General features: G+C 29.6%; 1 protein-coding gene across 2 annotated transcripts in view; it reads left to right on the top strand.

Annotated features, from left to right (window-relative positions):
* The window catches only part of LOC107453725 (lachesin), a 257834-nt gene that overhangs the window by 113705 nt on the left and 119628 nt on the right, over window positions 1-24501 (top strand). For both annotated transcript variants that reach the window (XM_071183280.1, XM_043042726.2), the window contains exon 3: window positions 8573-8620. In XM_071183280.1, coding sequence (XP_071039381.1) covers window positions 8573-8620 — 48 coding nt within the window. The remainder of the gene's footprint in view (window positions 1-8572; window positions 8621-24501) is intronic.

Here is a 24501-nt window from a genome sequence, read left to right as displayed (position 1 = left end):
TGATTTAGTACACTGGAATCCAAAGACTAAGCTTAATTTTACACACATGACAGAAATAAAAGCATGCTTTACATTTGGAGACCAGTGCATATTACTCGTTTATCAAGCTAACATCCCAGATATATTTACTCTTTTCGAAATATTTAAACATTACTTTTCACTTGCTAAACATTAAACAATCTTTTAAAACATTGTTTTTGAAACAACCAGTTTAAAAATACGAATTACCTAAGAATAATAAAACATCCATAAGTACAACAAAAAAAAATAACATTTATATATTTGAAATTATTTACCAAGTATTTACTTTTTAAAAGCAGAAGTGTGCATTGTTAAAATTGAAACCACGTATAAATTTAAAACTAAAATTTATGCCTGTATAATAAATAAAACTTAAAATTTTAAATGCTTACTAAAAATGATTATTGCTTACTAAAAATGTTTACTAAAGCGATTGTTTAGAAGTTTAAGTTTAGATAAAATTTAGTTAAATGAAAATTTACGGACGAAAACTTTTCAAAATTAAAATTTTGATTTTCCTCGCATTTCATTCTAATTTGAAATTACGAATTTCTGAATTAAAAAGAATATTCCCAGAACAAAAAGAAAATATTTATATGTTTTGAATTAATTATTTTGATTTGAAGTATTAAGTAATTATTTGAGAAAAGTAGAAATGTGCATTTTGAAAATTGAAACTGAAGACAACATATATACACAATATCTATCTATCTATCTATCTATCTATCTATCTTTCTATATATATATATATATATATATACACTGAGTGGCCAAATTATTATGACCACCTCTAAGTTTTATGCAAATGAGTTATTGCGTTACAGCGCTGCCGCTAGAGGGCAAGCTAACTATAACACGGGAATGCTGGACAAGTGAGTCATCAGTTATACTGTGTTGCTTGCTCAGATATGGGAAAGAAAAGTGATTTAACTGAATTTCAACGTGGAATGATTGTGGTTGCGAGATGTGTCGGAACGAGTATCAGCAAAACGGCTGCACTTGTAATGTGTTCTAGAGCAGCATTTGTTAATGTGTACAAAGAATGGACAATCAAGCAAAAAACCGGGTCTCAATGTCAGACTTGTGGTCGTCACATGGTACTGAATGCTCGATCAGCGAGAAGACTGGCAAGGTTGCGCAGCGCAACAGGAGAGCATCAGTGCGACAAATTGCAAGTGATGTTAATCAAGAAGCAACTGTGAACGTCCCTGAACGGACTGTTCGACGCACATTGCGCCGTATAGGGTATGGAAGTAGACGATCTGTTCGTAAGCCTCTACTGTCTGCTTTAAATAAGCGCAGACGTCTCCAATTTGCAAAGGAGCACAAACATTGGACAGTAGATGACTGGAAGNCTATCATCTCTTATGTGGCATTTTATAATAAAAATTGTATAGTTTAATTAACATTTGTTTTCAAAGAACATTCTGTTAAACGCAAAAGAATAAGAGAGAGAGAGAGAGGGAGAGAGAGAGAGAGAGAGAAAATAATTTTCTTTTTCCTCCATAAGACGCTTTGTCTCAAAGAATATCTCTCCACACCTATTAATCAAATCGCGTTCCCCGTGAATGACTTAGAAATGCGTGAAAGAGATCTAGTGTTGAGATTTGCGTGATATTGAAAACTCTTTACATAATAAGCATGCGGTCAGAGTTCAAACGTGTGAAAATATTCTAAGCAAAGAAGGGAGAAATTTAGGTTGCTCTGAGACCTCGAGGCTATTAATATATCTCAAATAATCATGTTCTCGGTTTATTCCTCGGGAAAGAGATCTCGTGAGAAGCTTCCCAACTGCTCCAGACATGCCAGGCATTAATTATTACAAAACGAGCAGCGGTAGCTGAGAGGCATTCCATAAGAGCATTCTATTTAGATTAAATGCAGTGGGGATTCATATCTTAAACTGTGAGATGTTTTCTTCTACAGCTGGGATAATACAATGTGATTTGAGGCATAAACTCAACTCAAAAGCTTCTAAATGTTTAATCTATTTTATCAACGACGGAACTACAATGACGACGTTAAGTTATTTCTTCTGTTAATGTTGAACGTAATCGGAATTTTAAGTTTAAAATCTTTTTACTTTGCGAATTTAAGTATCTCAAGTTTATACAAATTTACAGACATTAGTTGGAGTAACCAGGTACTAAGTTTCATTATTTTTAATTTTAGGAATGTATTAAAACTTACACATATTTTGAAATTAAGTATACAGTCAGTTACACTGTTATTTACAGCTATAATATACATGTACTTAATTAGGAAGTTTATAACCAGTAATCAATGAACTTAGGCATTTAATTACAATGCTCTTTAATTCAGATTTCCTGAAATGCAGTTTAATTATCAAGTATTTTTTTTAAATAAAAGAAGTTTATTTGACGTAAGTTATACTTTATACTTAGTTATTTTTTACATGGTTAAATTTATTGTTGTTTAAAATAAATGCAGTGGGGATTCCAACCTTAAACTGTGAGATGTTTTTTTCTACAACTGGGATAATACAATGTGATTTGAGACGTAAACTTAACTTAAAAGCTTCAAAATGCTTAATCTATTTTATCAACGAAGGGGCAATAAAGATAGATATGACGTTAAGTTGTTTCTTCGGTTGGAGTTGAATATATAATCGAAATTCTAAGTTTAAAATATATTCATTATGTAAGTTTAAAAATTTATAGTTCATACGAACTTTTGTATTGATGAAATTAAATATACCTCTTTTAAAATTCTGTTATATTTCATCTTCATATATTTTATTTACTAAATAAAATGATAAAAAATCGCATTAAAGAGAAAAGTCATGTACGTGATTTGGGGGAATAAAAATTGTACTTAAAAAAAGCTACAATTAAAATACAAATATTAATTAAATTTTAAATTATACAAAGAATTCTTTGAACAGAAGTGTAATCTTTTTAATCATAATTAAATGCATAGCACAAAAAATATTTATAATAAATCCAACAGTCGTACATGTCTTCTGATTTGTTTTCTGTTTCAACTCATAAAAGAAATATTAAATAACTTTGTTTTAAAAAACTCAAATAATTTTTAGCGTTTTTTTCATTTAGGTATTGTTTTTACGCTGAAAAATTCACATAATAGTAACAGACAATGATATTTTTTTAAGTATTTAACGAAGGAAAATGATTCCTTTCATAAATGAATATTTCCGAAAAGTCTCGCTCACTAATCGAACTGAAATTTTATATACACTAATTTTTTGAGACTAATATTTAAATTAAAAAGTGCCTTTTGTTTATTTCTAGCAACAAAGGGAAATAAAAATGGATGCTGAGCCGTTTTTTTAATTATAAGAAATATATTTTTAAAAAATAATCATCTAGTTTTATAAAAATAGTATGTTAAAATCGCAGACAACAAAGCGATGAATGTTTTTAGTTTTCTTTGAAAAAACGAACAATATTTTAAGCAAATATTACATTTAATAACAGGGAGAACTTGAATTTTAATCTGTTAATGCAGTCATATGATATTTTATTTTGAAGTTTAAAATAAAGCTTTCTCTAAAAAAATAAATCTGAAATAAATTACTGAAATTTGTTCATTTTGCCTACTTTATGCTTTATTTTAAATTTTTTAGGAATGAAATATACATGTACTAATTCTAGGTAAGCACTGTTTTACAGAGACAGTTTTTAAAATGTATAGAAATTGGAAACTAGAACAAAAATATTGCTTTAAATATAAACTTTTGGGCAATTAAAACTATTTTTTCACAGTTAATAATGCTTTACTTTTGCTTACGATTATTTATATCTTTGTTTATTATTATTTAAAACTACTTAAAATTTATTTAGCACTTCAAAATGAGGAAAATAATTAGTTGTCTGTTTTTGCATTTCATGTCTATCCATTATTTTAAAAAGAGAGCAATTTGATTTATATTTAAATTACCAACAGTTAAATTTTCAATAAAATACATAATAATAAATATAAAAAAAGATTTTTTTGGAAAAAATAATTTAAGCTAATTCTACATTAAAGTTGATATTGTAATCCATGTTATCGTCACCAACCCAGAAGATATAAATATAATTTCTATGTTAGAAATTTAACGGTAAAATGGTTAAATAGCGATTTATTGATTTGTTATTTTACCGTTTTCAACCAAAACAGTCAAAGAATCATAAAAAGATGATATTTTAACTATTAAGTGTACGAAAAAACGCTTATTTATTATTTTTACCTTATACAGTTTAAAAACCAGAATTCTATTCCCGCAAACTAGGTACACCTTATGAAGCTTTTTAGTTCCATGCAGCTGAGTACATACTATAGCATAGCTGAGAAGGCTAATCAGTAAATTTCCTGACCTGCTGAACAAGGGTGCTCAGCAGGTCAGCAGATTCCCAGTGTTGACACCACAATATTAAATCCCAGTGAAAACACCACAATATTATTGGTAAATGGTAACATTTAGCATGCTTCTGGTTCAAAGGGAATACCAAAATGCTCGGAAATTTTTACAGAATACTTTAGTAATGATTTTAGTAAAATTAACAGTAAAATTTGGTTTCATAATAAGTGATAAAATTTGGTAAATGTGGTAATTTTATCATAATACCTTAGAGTATGGCATTAAAACTATTTATTCGGATAAATTTATGTTTAATTTTTGTATTTTCTACTATGTTTCGTAATAAGAACTATAATTTTGAGAAGCAGAATTTCCGGTAATCCTTCATAAAATAAATGGAAAAATCACCAAATGGATCGTTTAGATAACACATATCTTGGTTTTATTAACCAAAATTTCCATTAATTTCATTCCATCCAAGATTTCCACAAATGTTAGGAAGTCAACTACTCAAAAAATATTTTTAAGGAAAGATGAATGGGAAATTAAACGCCATGATAAGGTCGATATCTTAAAATTAAACAAATGCCTTTCTATCGTTTAAAACTCAACATTCAAGATTAATCAACCAAGAAAATTATAATATTTTTTAGTATAAAATTTGAAGTATTGTGGAATATATGGATCAATATTTAAAGAATGTATTACAATATTATAAGATATTCTTATCTTTGATGATAAAAATTCAGACTTGAATAATACTTTGAAAGACATATAAATTTGGCTAACAAATAACAGAAATAAACATAAATTTCTTTGAAAGAAAAAAAAATTTATAAGGTAAGAGATCGAAGAAATTTATTAATCCTGAGCAGAATATTCATAACATGTCTTTTTTTTAAATTTTTTTTTTAACCGTGTTTTTAGAAAATACTTACAGAAAAATAAAACATATTCTTCCACATCCAACTCCAATCAAACTGTTTCAATTTTGTTCTTCAACTAAATATGTATACTATATATACTATGTAATTTGATAATCGAATAAAATTCAATCTTTGATTACAACAATTTCTTGTATGAAAATTCAATCAAATACAAATGTATTGAAACCAGTTCTCCCTTATTTCAGTCTTCATAAAATTCACTTCAGTTTTCGTTTCTTTAAAACAAGATAATTAATTTATCGATGAAATGTATTTATAGCACAATAAAAAATGCATATGTATTAACATTTGTACGAATTGTATTATTCAATATTTGAAATATAATTTTAACATTAAAAGGTGTTACGTTTTGTTTTTAGAAGAAAGAAGGGAGTGTATTTGTTCAAAATTAAGCACTGTTTCGATATAAAACCGCATTACGTTTGTTGAATGTTTAAAATTTAAGAGAAAGTAAATATTGATACTTACTTCAAATTCTATTTTTAATAACACTTCATTGATTAATTTTGCTATTTCCAGAAGTTAAAATGTAGGTCTTATTCAACACTTAAGGGGTTTAGACCTTTAAGTGTTTGAGCAACGAAACTTCAGAGTGAAATAAAAATAATTGCTATATTCTTGTAAATTTTACATTTAAATATGTAACAAAAATATTTACGGATTATATCTTTCAGAGGGCGAAATTTACATAAAGATGTGAATTTTTGAAGAAAAAAAAATACTTCATCGGAACATAATTAAATCAGGAAAATTTATAAAAATAGATTATAATTGGACTAAATGTCTTGCAGATTTTTATCATCAAATAAAATTTTTATCAATGGATTACAAAATCAATACAATGAATCATAGGGTAAATATGTATTATTTTAAATCATAGTATTTTCCGTAATTTATTTTCAGTTAAATGGTAATTTCTCTCTTTTTCAACAACTAAAATAAACTAAAAGGACACTTAACGCAATGTTAAAGGGGAGAATTAAAAAATTTTGTAAAATTACAGCACTATACGGTAATGTCATTTCTGGTAAAAGAAACCGTAATTCTGGTATTAAAATCCAAAATATATGGCATTTTAAACATTCATTTGGTAATTTGTCCGTTAATATGGTAATGGTTAACCCGAAATTTTGATTTTAAAAATTATAGTACTTATTACCACACATTTAGTAATAAATTTAAAACTGAAAAGTAAGTTTAACTGAATAAATATTATTTATGCCATGCTCTAAGATACCATGATAAATGTACCAAATTTTACCACATTAACTCAATTTTATGACATATTACAAAACGATATTTTATTGTCTATTTTACCAAAATGATTACCAAAGTGCTTCCGTAAAGATTACTGTGCTTTTTGGTGTTCTTACGCAGCCAAACACGCAGTGAGTTTTACCACATTTGAGTAGTTTTGGTTATAATTTTATTCTCAATGTAGAAGGTGCATGATAACGTGTACCTTGTTAGCGATTGCTCCTAAACTAATAAATTGAAGTCTAGTCTGCAACTCTGTGTTTTTCAATGTGTAATAGAAATAAGGCCTTCTACAAACTTTCTAAATTCGTTGGTGGAAGCAAATCCATCAGAAGGAGACTAGCTGACAGCAAAATGAAACCCAAAATGAAAGTTTATATACTTTATGGAGTTAAAATATAATATGTCTTAACTCTATAAAGCATGGTTAAAACATAATCAACCGAAAGTGTCTTACTGGACCCCTCCCTTTACTTAGATGGGAGTGGTTTATTGTTTTGTGGCTTATGACTTAGCATTTGCATATTTACAATAACCAGTAAATTTCAGAAACTATGATATAATTCCAAACAAATATCCGCAATAACTCATTTAAGTTTGGTTTTTGACTGAAATAAGACAAAGACTAAGCAAAGAACATTCATTGACTTCTACAATTCTGAGAATAAAAATCTAACCATTACCGGTATTAATTTTAGAAACTGATATATGGACAGAATCTAAATTTTTTCAGAGGTTCCTAAGTTAAAATAAATCCTTGGTATTAATCACATTTCCCTACTCAAGTACTCGAGATCAAACCAGCATCAGTAGGTATTATTCCAAGTTAGATAATTTTAAATCGACCTCAGGCCTTCATTTCTTAGGTACTTCAACTAGTCTTCACTGGATGTGTAACAGAAGCCTACAAAGAGAGCTAAACAAAAAAAAAAAAAAAAAAGAAACAGAGCACCTGAAAAGACGAGAGCCTTGACTAAATAATCGAGAAAGACATCTGGTAAGCATCAGTAAAAACCCCACCGTCTAAGATTGGTCAGAGCCTTCAGCTAACAAACGACCACGCTCGCAGAGAACTCGAACCCACTATCCCTCTCTTACACAAAAATAACAACCCAACAGGTTTCTCTCCAAGGCAGATAATTTGAAGCATTGAGACATGGCATTAATGAAGTTATGGAATGAGAAGTTATGGCATTGAGACATGACATAACTTCTCTGAAAACAACCCCTTCTACTATTTTCTTTCAAAATCAAGTTAATAAATGTATTTTTTCTTTATATACTCATGAAAAAAAATTCCTTAAAACATTTGAAAAAATATTCTATATTGCGTAATTCTTCCTTTTTCGGATACTATTTTAAAACTACTATGTTTCACCAAAAGATATAAGTCCCGCAGAGGACTGATCGTTAAGACACGGTTCCCAGCAGATCACCGAAGTCAACTAGTCAACCGGCATCACTAGTTACGGTCAGTGTGCGGTTGGGTGATCACTTGGATCGGTCTGCGTAGGAACCGAGGGTGTGCGGTATTGGTCCTCGTTAAACTGTGCTACCGTAAAGGGCTCAAATTTGCATGAAGGTCGTTGAGCTACCGAAGCGGGGGGGGCCATCCCCTCTGCAGAGGATCAAAATTGTGATGGCATGTCTTCGGATCATCCTCAGGGATGTTTCCCAGACCGTCGCCAATAGCCCATTGTGCACTATAAACTACAACTACAACCAAAAGATATAAAGCACGAACAGCATTAAAAAATCTACAGAAGAAAACATGTTTTTTCGTTTCTTGTGTAATTGCAGAAGAAAAATTAACATGTGTCTAAAATTAAACTCTTTTATCACGATAATATGAAAATAAATTCTTTAAGCATGCATAATAAACATTTAATTTCCTTTTGGATTCAATGAAATCTGTAACTGCATGATATACATATTTGTTACTTAATCATAGCCAAAACTGAAAAAAAAATCAATTAGACGTTTTCTGCTCTCTTTAGAGTAACAAGATTTTATTTAATTTCAGATGAAGTTTCAGCAGAAGATGAAGAAGAAGCAGGAAGTGAGCTTAGAAGTAAGCTAATATATCAATGTCATTTTGAATATATATAAAAATGAGTACAGTCATCCAGAAAGATGATTGATTACTACATTTAATTTCATTTAGAAATAATCCATATCTTCTTAGCTTTCTTTTTTTTAAGCTATATAAATATGTCTTTACTTCACATTTGATTTTGTACCAATGTTTCTTTTCTTAACATTCAGAATCCGTATGATTAATGAATGTGCAGTTTTATAGGTAGTATACCATTTAGAATTACTAACGATGATGTATCGGCTTCAGCTCTGAAGATCAGTATAATTTCATAATTAAATCACTCGCTATTTTCCTAATTAAGAATCAAGAATCGTTTTTCTAGTAATTTTTATAGAACATTCTGTTACACTAAAACAGAGTTGAAATGTTTTGCATGGTCTTTTATTTTACATTTGGAATGATTAAGAATTATTTGAGGACATTTTTATGCATTGGTTTCATCTGAGGCTTAATGTAATTTCCTAATTAAATAACGTATTATTACCCTAAATTATTTTCTAGGTTCGTTTTACCATTTATCTAGCTATAACTTAGGACAAAGTTAAAAGGTCTTGCATGGTCTCTTATTTCCGATTTGGAAAGATAAAGTAAATTTAAAAGTTATTAGAGAACATTTTTATGTATTGGTCTCATCTTTGAGGCTTAATGTAATTTCCTAATTAAATCATTCTTTGAACCAATTTCCTAACTTAACAAAAACGTATATGCCAATATTTAACTAAAGACAACCATTTAACTTATTTTTTCCAACATTTTTGTGTTATGTGAAGCATTTTGAATATTAAAGATATAAAAATTTAAAATTGATCAACTGCCCCATACTTAAACGATGCAATCATTGTAACGGTTTATTTATACATTTCAGTTCATTTTGTTCATTTACACAAAACGTGTGGGAACACGTTTTCTCTTGTTAGCTGCTACAAGAATCAGAATTTGTCGTTATCATTTATCTATGCATGTCTTGAAATATAACTTGTTGTCGACATCGCAGTTGTGACGCTATTTCCAATTAAGTATATTGGAGTCGTAGTGGCTCAGGGGATAGAGCACTCGCCTCCAAATGAGGTGACTTGGGTTCGATTCACTGGTTGACATGAATTCCTCACCTACCTCACATCGACCATAGTGCTGAAGTAAAATATCATCATAGGTAGATCTGTCATAGGAAGTCCCCTTGTCGTCAAGCCAATTGTGGAAGCTTTTCGTGGTTTTCCTCACCATGTGAACGCAAATACGGTTTAGTTCCATCAAAGAATCATCCGGGAAGGCAACTTTCTCCTAACACTTTTTTCTGGAGTTCCCTTGTCTTCTGGAATGGGTTCAAATTTACGAGACTATGCAGTTGAACATGGTAGTGGTTAAATCAAAATTGGGTCGGCTGTTAAACAATAGTTATAAAATAAAATTAAGTATATTGAGCTGCCACGACTCTTCGAATGATGCAACCTAGGTTCGAATTCCAGTGGAGGCAGGTTGATAGGATTTCTGCTCCCGGCTCACAGTGACAGCAATGCTGACGTAAAATAATCTCAGTGGCAGAGATGTTGGAGTCTCTTAGCTGTCGGGCTAACCATGGGAGGTTTTAGTGGTTTTCTCCTCCGTGTAACACAATTTCGTGTAAGTTTAATTAAACTGTCCTCTAGGAAGGCTTATATGTCCCAATGCTTGATCCAGCTAGGAGTTCCCTAGGCTTCTGGGTTGGGTTCTAAATTTACAAGGCTACGGAGTTGGAACATTGATAGCCATAAACCCAAAATTATGTCGGCTGTTAAACCCCGCTTATAAATTAAAATGTTAAATTAAGTATATTTTATGCAAATAAATGCATTACATAATGCATACAGATTTTATTTACGCGACTCTGTAAGATGAATTCATAAAACAACTTATATCGAATACCATGCTTTCTTTATTTCGAATTTGCTTTGAGAAAATGCACAATTGTTTTTTAGTGTTTAATATTTTCTCTATCCTTTCTCTTTCTTTTCTTTTGAATGACAGCTACTTACAGGTGCTCCTAAAAGGGAAAAAAAAACTAGGAAAATTCTCTCTTCGGAAAAGTTGATGTTTGGCGTTCGAAAAGGAGTGGGAAAAGAGGAATCATTTAACTTCCCCTTTCCCATATGCTGGAATCTCTTTTGGTATTGATTCTTGGGAGCTAAGTATGGGGTCCAACTTTCAAGGTCTCAGTTTTGAAGTGACTTCGTTCCCTAAGAGTCACCATTTTCGATCTTTTAACTTTTTCAAGGCATCCCCGTGGTTGGCTGAGTCTAATATTTATTTCTGAAACTATTTTTCTTTCTCTCCTTTTTTCGATTTTTTCTCTTGCTCTTGGATTGTTAACTATTTCTTCTGAGAAGATGATCTGAGAAGATGATTGATGTTTCGGTTAGTTGAAAACTATTTTTTTTTATTTATCTTACGGGAAGTGTTTTTAAGGATAAAAGTGAAAAGAAGCTTTTTTTCAGTCAGTAAGTGAATAATTTTTAAAATGTTGTTCGTAGAAATGAAAGCAAAAGAGGAAGAAACAGTTTTGAAACACTGTTGTTTGATAAAAAAAATGTGATGCGTGTACAAATAACACTGATAAAAACGAATTTTAAAAAGTTACGGATATCTTGGTATCCAAAGTATTTCTAAGACAATTGAAATATGATTCAACATGTGGAAATCATTTGTCTACTCTGCATACCGTTTTTTGGATATACTTTACCAACCATTAATATTACACTTGAGTTATTTATTGTTACATTGAGCATTTATGAGCATGGATGGCATTAGCTAAAGAAATAAGGAGATTTAAATCACATAACATAGGTAGTAATACATAATTCAGGATAAAAAAAATCACATAAAATCCATGCATACTGAAAATACTTCATTTATTTATTTCTTACTTTCTAAGAAGTATACTTTAGTTTAATCCTTCAACAATTATATGAATTATATGAACAATTTTATGAATTTAACATACCATTCGATTTGGTCTGTTGATCTAGTTGAAAGCGAATCTAATGAAATTAAATATATATTTTAATGGAATAAATTTTTTTTAAAGATTAAATAAAGTATGAGGATTAATTTAAAGTTCAAGAAAGACACTTTCCGCGCTTCATACTACTTGACTATATATTTAATGTTCTTAAAGAGCTCTTAAATTTTTCTGAATTCCCATAATCACACCGATTTTATTGTGATAAAATAATGTTCAATTTCTGAGATAAAAAAATTTTCAATACTTTTCCATTTGGAGATTTTTTTAAAAGAAAATACGTAAAGGAAACATTTCATAAGTTTTGTTAATACTTTTATCACAAAACTAACCTCCTCGGAATCGATTGTTAATAAATACATAATATACACCGAAGAGCCATTACATTATGACCACCCTGCTAATAACATGTAGGACCACCTTTAGCCCTCAAAACTGCTAGCACCCGCCGTGGAATTGATTCCACAAGGCGTTGATGGGTAGTCTGAGGTATCTGTCAAAAAGCGCTCACCATCTGGTCCTGCAATTCCCTCATATTGCGAGGGGGTAGAGTGGCAGCACGAATTTGGTTTTCCAAGTAGGACCATAAATGCTCTATGGAATTAAGGTCGGGTGAATTTGGGGGCCAAGACATGACTTGGAAACAAGACATTCACTTGAAGTCCCTGGAATGGTCCTCGAACCAATCCATTACGATTCGACCCTTATGACATGGTGCATTATCCTGTTAAACACCATCCCCCGCAGGAAAAACTGTTGCCATGAATGGGTGAACCTGGTCTGCAACTATGTTCAAGTAACTTACAGGCGTCAGGGATTGTTCTATGAGGATTATGGGTCCTAGTGTGCCCCATGAAACCATGAATACCTGGGCGAGAAACCATGAATACCTGGGCGAGCCCATTGTTATAGATGGAGGGTGATCATAATGTAATGGCTCTTCGATGTATAATGATGTTAATAAGTATATTATAAGATTATATTACTCAAAATTTACGAAAATCAGAATATGAATTAAAAGCTCTTATTTTTCAAGCTTCAAGTTTAACTGCATATAAATTAGTTTTATTAAGTTTTACTTACTTTGGAATAAATGTTTATCGAGATTAAGAACATGATTTTGCAGCTTGAATAAAATTTGTCATTAAATTCATGCAATTTTTAAAGTAGGATATTTTGGTAAATTTTTTCTACTACTAATTTTAACGCCAATTTATTTATTGCCAATGATGCATATCGATCTAATATGGATCAAGCTAACTAGTGTTCTCAAAAAACTGAAACACTGAAAGTGAAATTTTTGAATGCATATTCAAAAACTCACCCCCTTACCTCTCCAATTACTTAAAAAAATTATTTCGGTTAGAGAATCTCTTTAATAGAAAATATTAAATTGTAACTGTGAGGAATTTAGTTTCTTACTACGTAAGCTAAGGAATTTTACTACCAATTCTTTTGTTTAGGAGGGATGCTAGAGAACCCTAAAAATAGGTACTACTGATTGAATGGTAATTGGTGCTGTTTTATAAGGTACCTGGTAATACTTACTGTCGGTACTCTGGTAATACGTTTTTATACATCCCGACAGGGTTAAGTACCGTAGAAATTTTCTTGATTGTGGTAACTTTTAACTGGAATGGGTCGACCTCCTGAAATAGCACCAAGTCGAATGAATATAAATACAAATTATATATTTTATGTGAAGGAATCCTAAAAACATGTTTGCTTAAGTTTGTAACAATAAGCCCACTAGGTAAACCGATAAATATTAATAAATAAAACTGGTTTCTTATAGTTTTGAGTATTACTTCTTAGTGTTGATCAATACAGGTTAATAATTATTTACTTTTTAACACCGTACGAAGAGTATTTAGCTAGCCTATAATAGCAACATTGAGAGTAGGCCCGTGTGTATATTTTTTACAACTCAGAAACTTATAAGTGATTGTCTTAAAATGTGGATAATGACTGTAAGGGTCAATTTTAGTTGCTAAATTATTGTAATTAGTTTAAATTGTTCAAACATTTCTGTCAGATCGTTCGGTTGTGATGTTTGAGAACTGAATTTTTCCATTTGGTTTAACATTAGCCTTTGATATAATTTGAAGTGTAGAGTATACCTGATTACATTTTTTATAGGTTAAATAATAACTACCAGTGATATTTTCAAGCTGACAGTTCTGTTTAATCAAAACCAAAGCTTATTGCTCGTTCTTTAACAATGAATATTTTAATTCATTATTGCAGGTAAGTTCAGGGAGGAACATGGATAGAAATTGAGGGCTACGTCACCGATTCAGTGTTTCTAAAGATATCTGGAAAAAAAACACGCTTATTTTGTTTACATATGTTATGTACTAAGTATGTTATGTACTAAAATTCAAAAGTAAAGGAGAAAATGTACTAAATGTTTCGAGAGTTCGTAAAAGATCACCAAACTGTTATTGGTGCATATGATATTGATTGTTAACGATACTGTTTGTAAGATACCAAGATAGCTACTGTAGATACTATTTGTAAGATACTAAGATAGCTACTGTAGATACTGTTTGTAAGATACCAAGATAGCTGCTCTAGATACTGTAGTATGACGTTTTTGTGCCCCCCCCCAAAAAAAAAGATTGATTAATGTAGAATTCTCCTCCATACTAAATTTGCTAACATATGTATTATATATAGGTACTATGATATTAGATTTTTATGGCCTTCCAAATGGATAGTGGCAAAAAAAAATATGTTTTGTACTGAAATTCAAAAGTAAAGGAAAAAAGATATTAAACGTTTCAAAAGTTCGTGAGAGATCACCAAACTGTTATTGGTGTATATGATATTGATCGTTAACGATACTGTTTGTAAGATCAAGGTAGCTACAATAGATACTGTAGTATGACGTTTTTATGTCACCCAAAAAAGATTAATTAATTTAAAATTCTCATCCATACTAAATTTCCTAATATACGTATTATATATAGGTGCAGTGATAATGATAGTTGTAAAAAAAATATGTTATGTACGAAAATTCAAAAGTAAAGGGAAAATATATTAAACATTTTGGAAGTTCGTAAAAGATCACCAAACTGTTATTGGTGCATATGATATTGATAGTTAACGATACTGTTTGTAAGATACCAAATTAGCTTCTAAAGATACTGTAGTATGAAGTTTTCATGCCACCCAAAAAAGATTAATTAATGTAGAATTCTCAACCATACTAAATTTGCTAATATATGTATTATATAAAAGTACAGTGATATTATATTTTCATGGCCTAACAAATGAATAGTTACAGAAAATATTTAGTTGATTGTATAGAATTTTGACTATCTTAAGTATAAAGCTTAATAATACTGAATATGGTAAATCTCTATTTTGATTGAAAGAGCTTCTAAATGCGTGCTTTGTTTCATCTAATAACATAAAGCTCTTGGGAAGTGAAGAAGATAGAGATAAATAAAAAAATGAATTATTTAAATTACTTCAACTGTATGGGTTTGCGTCTTTAAAATTTTTAGTTCATTTTGTAGTGTTGAATAATACGAATTTATCGAATGCATATAAACTTTTTTTTTCGTGTACGTAAAATGGATGTTCAGCTAGTTGTAAAGTTGATAAAACTATTTGTTTATAAAATAATTAGTTCGTAAAGTTTATTTTCTTGATAGTGAGCTACAGAAAGCTCATCGTGTGAAATTTCGTATCGTGTTTATCCTTAATATCAGACAAATTAGCTGTATTTTTAATAAATTTAATCATGTTCTCGAACAAATTAAGTATTTCCCAAATTTATTTGGTTACACGTTATCAAGTTTCAACTTGAATCTTTTTTACTTTTTTTTAATGTTGCAAGAAATTTTTACAATATTAAATTCATTGTTATCGATATTATTATTGTACCAATTTTTCTTAGTATGTACCGTAAACAATTTATGAGTTAACAAAATAACGGTTTTGATGCTAGAACATATATGCAATAATTTATTATTATTTAATAATATCAAGAGAAATTGCAAACTTGAAAATTTATTATTTAAAGCAGATAAAACTCGATACAAAACTGTCATTACAGCAAAAGAACCAAAGTGGTATGGTTTAGTAGGGGATAATAGTTTTCGGCTTAGAAGTATTTTTTAAATTATGAATTACAATTTTAAAACAAAAATCGCACAACAGAGTTTTATACTAAATTTTATCAGGAAATAGCAGAAGGTATCTTAGTGTTACATTAATTTGAAGAAAAGTAATTATTTCCGCAGCCAGTTGTATGCAAACGGGTCAAACCGCAGTTTCGAGATCACGGTGGCAATGCAGACAACAGTAAACTACGCCTACTTTAATTTTCCTGACTGGCTGATATTCTTCGATCTGAAGCTGATGGGGGGGGGGCCTTTAAGCTGTCACTGGAAGGATAAAACCATGACACTTTACAAAAACAGTTTAGCAGCTTAACCCCTGTTCCAACGAGGTTTAATATACCACTGTATAGGTATTTTCGACACCATCATGGCAATATGGTCAACAGTAAACAACGGCTGACTTATCTTACCAGACTTGCTAGTAGCATTCGATCTGAAGCTAATGGGTGTGCTTAAAGTCATCACCGAAAGAATAAAACCCTGATCCTTAAAAAAACAACTTAGTGGCTAAACTCATGCTCCAATTTACAATTCAATCACGTACAATTCCGTGATCAACACCACGATTATGGCGATGTTCAAAGCATTACGAACAAATCATCATAACTTCACAGAAAAGCTAGTACCCATTGCACTGAAACTGGGGGAGTTTCAAGCTGCACCTAATGACACACTTCCCTGTACAATGGCATAGATTAACTTGAACCATTGAGCCAAAATGACTTTAAACTATTAATTATTGCTAAAGCAAAAATAAATTGAAAAAAGTCATACTAATAAATATTAACATTATGTTAGTATGTCTCACCTAGATAATAATAAAAAACAACAACTTTTATTTAAAGTTTAAATATATAAAAACCAAAAAAAGAAATACATCATTCGAGCAAAATCTCTACAAATTGAATTCTAAATTCTTAGCTGAAGAAAATTTTTGCCTTTTAAATTTGCGGGAAAGAGGTTTTTGCATCACTATGAGCGGCGCCCTTTGGAAAAGTTATCTATCCCCCTCCGTTCGATAAGTCCCATTAGAAGCTGTCAATAAGCTATGAGTGTTCTTCGCTGATAAAGACCCTTTTCCCGGTTTCAAGCTCTCGGGCTTAGACTCGCGGTGAAAAAAAGGGGGGAGATCCGAAAGGCCCATGAAAACGCAAGTCTCTCCCCTCATTAGGGAAAGGCCTTTTAAGAATTTGCTGAGCTACGAATCCAACAATTGTAGGGAAAAAAAATCCCTTAAAGGGGAAAAAAAAAGTTCCATGTGGCTTTTTAATGATTATTGTTACTTAGTAACAAAGGTATCAAAAAGAGAAAATATCAGGGCAGCTTGAGTTTTCTTTTTTTATTTTTGTGCTTCATTTTAACAATTTAAGGAAATTTAATTTTTTACCCTTTTTCACTTCGACCCTTCAGGGCAACCTGCAAAAATCAGTTGTGGTCGGCGTGATTAGAATATAATTGGACTACAGTTGTAAAACTGTTGGAGTTATTAAAAAAAAACACTGGGGTGAAAAGTAAAAAATCTCTAAAAAAAAGTTCGTTTTGCCCTTTTGGCATGCTTTGCTGACTTTAAATAAATAATGATAAAGAATCCCTTTTCTTAAATATTTAATTAAAATGCCTCAAACTTTTACCACTGAAAAAAAAATCCCTCTCGTGATAGTTTTATTTTATTTTTTATTTTTTTAAGTTTTTCTTTTTTTTTTTCTTTTTTTTTTTTGCCACAATTTAATAACATTTTCTATTTACAATTTGACATATTTTTCTTTGTTGAACTACTTTGTATTAACTTTTCGTTTACAAATACAAACAGAAAAAAATATTGCCTTTTAAAATAAGAAGAAAGTACTTCTCAATTATTATTATTATACATTTAAATTTAAATAACATGAAAAGTATAACATTAATTTAGACCGGAAACATTGATATAAATGCATAGTTAAACAAAATTTTTATTCTCTTTAAAAAAAATTTAAATTTTTGTCTACAGAATAAAGAAATGCTAATTTACAGTAAATGCAGAACAATGAAATAATCTAAAACTATTTCTTAAAAAAATAATTATTTATTAGCTTTAAATTCAAATATCCAAATAAAGGAAAACATATATGTCACAATTTTGTATCATGTTTTTAAGATAGCAGATAACAAAAAAATTATTACGATATAGCGTCTGGAAGAATTCTGTAGCCCATTCTTTGTTATCTAAGGCCTTTAATTTCAAACCAATTGGAACTGTGGCGTAACTACCACTATAAATATTAAATACCAATTCACTAGTATATAACACATTTTAACTTGACTCTATCATGAGGTAACTTTTGATAGATGAAGGTTGACATAGTGTAAAATGAAATCTCCAGATTGGTGACCCGGACGTGATTTGAACACGCAACCTTCTGATCTGGAGTCAGAATTAAAAAAATAATAGAGAGCGAAATGCTAGGAAGAAAAAATATATATAATGAGCAAAAATTGAAACAAATAAACAGCATGAATCAACTAGTGGTATTCATTCATCGAATTCTACCACAGATAAAATTCTGGAAGGGGAGTAATGTGGCGTAACTACCACTATAAATATTAAATACCAGTTCACTAGTATATAAGACATGTTAACTTGACTCTATCATGAGGCACCATTTGATAGATAAAGGTTGACATAGTCTAAAATGAAATCCCCACAGAACTAATTCTAAATGTAGGCAAAAGTTATGGCAGGCTTTTTGGATCACCAAGTACTGCAGACAAAAAGTCAATAGGAAGGCGGAGAAAACTAGTTCATTATTATTATTAAGAAACATAAAAACGAAAAACACTGAAATATAGTAAGTGCGGAGTTAAATGTTAAAGTCTAATAATAAGTACACGGAGAAAAAAATTCTGGAAAATCGCGATGCTTGAATGATTAAGATATTTCCAGTACAAGAAACCATAATTCTAAAAGCTAAACCAAAGCATAAGGTTCTTATTGTAGCTTATCGTTCGCTGTTGTTACTGTTTACCGGAAATTCTGCTTACCAAGTTATAGCTTCGTTTTATAAAAAATAGGGATCTCAAAAGTAAATGTAACCAAATAAATGGTTTTTATGCCATGTTCTAAAGTATCACGCTAAATTACCAAAATGATCTCCAGAACTGTCAATCATTTGACCATTTGTTTGGAAATTTTAACCTTTCGATGTCTTTGCCTTTTACCAAAAAGAATGGTAATAATATGTTTACACTTGTGCGGTTTATTTAAAATGGCAGTTTATTTAAATTGTTGATAGGAGTTAAGATGACTCTTAATTATTTCTTATTCCAATATAATAATATCTCAATTATAACCTAATATGTAGTAACCTAAAAGGTGGTTTTTGGTGTTCCCATAGTGAAAAACGCAGTAAATTTGCCCTTATTCTGGTTGTTTTTAATCATATTTTTTTTTCTCTCTCCTTATGTGCATTACAATAAAAGCCTCATAAAATGCTGGCTAGAATAATTTAATAATTGGATTACGTTTTAAAAATTATAAATAATTTTTAGAAGCTTCGAATTTATTAATTGAATATCAAAAAACTATAATCAAACAATAGAAAAAGATCTAGAAGAATTGGAGAAAAAAAAAGAGAAATAAAAATAAACCAATCGAAAAAACTCATATTCAGAGCTTTCTAAATAAATGTAAGTATGGTAAAAACATTAACATTACATTTATTACTGGAGCTATATTAAATCGATTTCAATTTATATTAAGTTTACCTAAAAGTTCTGAGAGAAATTTTATGTGATAAAGAACAAATTAAAAATCATTCAGAAAAAATTTTAACCAAGGAGTTGCTCGTCATTATTTTTGTTTATTTTTCTGTTTCAGATTTTTATTGCATTTCATATGGTTGAAATTAATATATATATATATATATATATATATCGAGGTGTTGTGTACAGTTTCCTTTTTTTGTGTCTGAATCCAGACCTTTTTTTCCCATATAATTACTCTGTTGTTTCACCATGTTTATAAAATAAATAACACTTTTGCTTTGCACTATAACACTATTCTAAAACCAAAACACTCTCTTTGTAAGAATACACTTTCTTCACTGCCTGCTATACAATTTAAGGACATGCTCGCAAATATTTTTTGATAAAGGATAACATTATGTGCGCTAGAAACGAAATGCCGGGAAAGAAAGGTATACATTTATAAGCACGTTGTTTTTCGGGAAAAAAATAGTCTACGGAGAAATAAATATAAATGTCAACAAAAAGATAAAAAGCTTAAAAAAAACATTTTTCTTTACATTGGTCCAATTACAAAAAAAACAAGGCCGAAAGCATTTTATATGTAGATTTTTAAACTTAGAAAATCTGAGATCATGTTTTGAGAGAATCTAAGATCAATTTTTCATATATACCACGTACTTAAACTTAAATAACACGACCATGGGCATTGTTCAGTTATTATTAATTGTTCAGGTAAACTAGCCATACAAATGCGATAGTCAATGCTCTTACTACACTTATAATTTCTTTTAGCTTTATTATTAATCGTAAAAACATTATATTGATGAATTTTTCGAACTTTTTTAAGCTTTTGAAAGTAGTCGGAATAGTAAGTGCAACATGGCTTTGATGCTTATGATGCACGCATATGATAGAAAAATATTTATAAATGATACATAATCAAGAAGGTTCGCACTATGTAAGTTTATAAAGTATGTTTATAACGAGTAAGTATGTAAAGTTAGTTTATAATTAGTAAGAGAGAAAAGTTTTTAATTAGTAAGTTTTTAGCAAGTAAATTTAAAAAATAGGTTTGTAATAAATAAGTTTCTAAAAGAAGTAAAACTTTTAAGCTAGAAGAGCAATGTAAAAAAACACAAAAAAATCTCTAATTTTATATTTAAACGATAAATCCCAGACTACAGATGAAAATCCAATTGTAGTGGTGTAAAATAAGAAAAAATAGATAGTTATTGCAACAATGAAACATTTAGATTTTATTTTTTTAAAAAAAAATTAAAATATATTAAAAATATCATGGTTTTTATTCAATCCGTTATAAAATCTAAACAAAGAACATTTTTTCCATAATTGTCTTTAAATAATTGTAATTTCCATAACTATTAAAATGAGCTTACAAATAATTTTTCTTCTCTTAAAATTTGACTTTTTACAAAAAAAAAAAAAACAATTTAATTCTATGTATCAGAAGTAAAATATCAGTTATGTTATTTAGTATTTTATGGAAAAATACTAAACAAGACAAATATCTATGACATTCTAATGATGGAACACTAAAAGTATTTTATAATATAGTAGCGGAAACATCATAAGGATAATAATAGAGAAGGGTTTATAATAATAGAGAATAATAAGGTTTTATATTAGAGAAAAAGTAGGATGGTATTTGAAACTTTTAAGATGCGATGCTTTTTAGTATTATATCATAGTTGGACTTTATTATTATAGTAAGGACTATATTATTATAGTAAGGCCATATAATATTGGAATATCTCAAAATTAGAACAAATAAAAGTAAAAAACAAATACCAAAATTTCAAGGTTTGTTCTCTGATGAATTCTTTGGATATACGTTTTACAATACCGTAATTGTTATAAGTTTTAAAAACTGGATTATTTATGTAATAAGAAAAATAAAGATTATATCAATTAAAATCAGGGCATTCAATGACATCCAAACTATTTAAAGTAAGATAGTTAAATTTATATGAGAATATTGACTGTTGAGATTTATGTGTAAAGTAAAAATTGAACTATTTTCAATATTAAGATCTAAACGGTCAATATAGCACCATTATATCAGCTATCTAGGGTATTGTTACAAACTAATAGCATCCAGAATTATAATTATCAACAATGATAAGTTATTCTCTACTAACTAATAAATTATATTCGGTGAAGAAATTGAACACCCATTGCTTGAATAAATTTGACTGAAAACCAATTTATTAAGTTTATTTGGAAACCAAAGACGTAATTTTTTGTTTTAACCTGCTCAGGACGATGGCAGAAAAATACTCCAGTTATTTTTGAGAATAATATGACATATTAAAATTTTAATAGTTCTGATGCTGTGAGGTACACGCAGTCTACGTTCATTTTAATAGTTTTTGTTTTGAGTTTCTGTTCAAAAACTTCAAATTTTGATAAATATATATAATTTTTTAAAGTATAATATAGGTTTTAATATATAATTTTTAGATTTTTCCTTTACTAAATTTTTACTCCCGCAAAAACAGTTAAGAGTGTTTCTCACAACAGGTATTTTAATTAGTCTTTAATCAATTAATACTATACAACTTTAATTATACTATTATGATGTATCAAATGGAGCTTCAAAAATTTAAAGTGCTTTCTTTCTTTATTTTTTTTACATTTGTTATAAATATATAACATAATAAAACTGTGAGTCTTTTTAAAATTATGAAACTTCAGTCAGTTGTTTAAAGCCTGTTTTTTTAATCAATATGACTTTCCATTTAATCTAAAAATTAGTCAAAAACTTCATCACTTGCTCCAAAAGCTAAAATAAGTAAACTAAAATAAGTAAAACAACTCTACACTATAAAGAAGAAAAAAATACTTCTCAAAACTGCGCAAAAATTTGTCAAAATACCTCCGAAACAAATATAGTCGAATATGAAAATCTTAAGTATTCTTTTTTGAGTATAGCGACATGAAAATTGAAACAGCATATACTCACTTTAGAGCAGAATGACTAGTCTCAAAAAATTCGTGAAAGGAGAAATGTGAGAGAAAGATGTTCGTTGGCTGCCGGCAGGATTCTACTAAACGACCTCCTAAAGATTCTACTAAAAGATTCAACTGAAGACCTCCATGCTCGCAATAGGTTGTTCTAACGACTATAGCAGGGCCGGATTAAGACCTCTTGAGGCCCTAAGCACTGAAAATATTTTGGTGCCTCCATCTTACAATTAAAAATATATCCCATATTAAGTCGCGTGTTGTTTCAAAATATAAAAGCAGCATTTTATAAAAGAAAATATTTATTCAAATTTTAAAAAAAATTAAAATAATATAAACAAAATATATCATAACTGCTAATTACAAATTTTGTGAAAAAAAAATCGTTTTTTTTTTTTTTATATTGAAGTTTCACTGACACTTAAAACTACAAGATTCACATAGTGTTTTCTATAGTAACTACTGACGATATATATTTCGAAATTCTTTGTATAAAATTAAGTGTATAAATAGGTTTGTTAGAGGTCGTAAATTAATACTTATATGAAAAAAAATCCAACTTTAACGAAACATAATCGAGATTCATTAGATTAAATGCATGGCACTCTCCTACAATAGAAAAAAATATTTCGTAAGAAGTGTAAAAGTGTCACGTAAAATATTTATTTTGGTTTACACTATGTATATCTAAATAGTTTTTTCTACTTTTTTTAATTACGAAGTCTTTGGTTAATATCTTCGTAGTTAATTTGTCGCAATACACCAGCTTCGATACACAAAGATAAGGCATCTAGTCTTTCCTGTTGCATTGTTGTGGTTCTTAAGGGGGTTTTAATGTATTTTAACTGTGAAAATGAACGCTTAGCTGTACAATCAGAAACCAGAAACACTAAAAATTTACGAAGGTTTATGTCCACATTCGAGAAGGCACTTTCAACATTATCTTCTACTATGTTTTTATTTTTTATAAAGCTCGGCATGATTGAATTTCTTTTTTCTTGCAGTTTGTTTCCATGAATTCATGATGCACATATGCATGGAATTGCTTTGGCTCTTCTGCTAAATCAGTATTTAGGTTTTCTGGGTAAGATTTAATTAGTTTTTCGCAGAATTGGTAATAACCTTGTAAGTCAGTGGCCAGCGATGTATCACCCAGGAAAGAAAATATTTAAAAAAAGTTTCCTCATAGGTTACGCCTCTTCGTTTCATTTCAGTAATGTGTTTATCTACAATTTCATAAAAAGGTGAGATACGAAATTTATCTCTTTCTTTCAGTCGAATTTCTACTGAATATTCGTCATTAATCCATTTTACATTTTAAAAAAAAAGAAGAAAAAGATCTCTTGATTTTTAAAATTTCGATACATACAAAAGGAATAAACGAAAATTTTAGAAATCAATGTTTTCTAAGTAAAGGTACATCAAAATTAACCATTTTAACCAGGCTATTTGTCACACACCTGACTTCGGCTTTTCTTAAAAACAAATTAGTGATTTTGTTAAAACAAAATTTAACTTATAATATTTCATTAATTCGCCTTTAAAAAACCCTCCAAAATTTAATAATTAAAATTATCTGCCCAATGAAAAAGAAGATTCCCCAAGTATTGTTTATAAAAACATTTTCATTTTCAATAAACAATAGGAAAAAAAAAAGAGGAACCAATTTAAATAAAATAAATGGTTACTTAGGTCAAATCTAAAATTTCTGCATGAATCTCTGCATGATTCTCTTTATAGGCCTGTTCCTAGGGTAGACGGAAAAAAAGGTCCTGGAAAAAAAGGTACGGAAAAAAAGGTCCCGGTAAAAAAGGTCCCTGGAAAAAAAGGTACGGAAAAAAGGGTCCCTGGAAAAAAAGGTCCCGGTAAAAAAGGTACCTTCATAGGGAAAATCTGTAGGGATATTTCCCCTCTCGCTTTCTGGGCAGCATGAATGCTTCTCGCTGTTTCAATGAATATTCTTTTTATCTGTAATAATTCAGATTAGATCATTGAGGTAAGGAGAAGGGTAAGGGGGG

This window comes from Parasteatoda tepidariorum, chromosome 7 (assembly GCF_043381705.1).
Source record: "Parasteatoda tepidariorum isolate YZ-2023 chromosome 7, CAS_Ptep_4.0, whole genome shotgun sequence".
Classification (NCBI taxonomy): Eukaryota; Metazoa; Arthropoda; class Arachnida; order Araneae; family Theridiidae; genus Parasteatoda; species Parasteatoda tepidariorum.
Note: the sequence above shows the minus strand (reverse complement) of the source record. Positions and strands in the feature narration are given on the sequence as shown.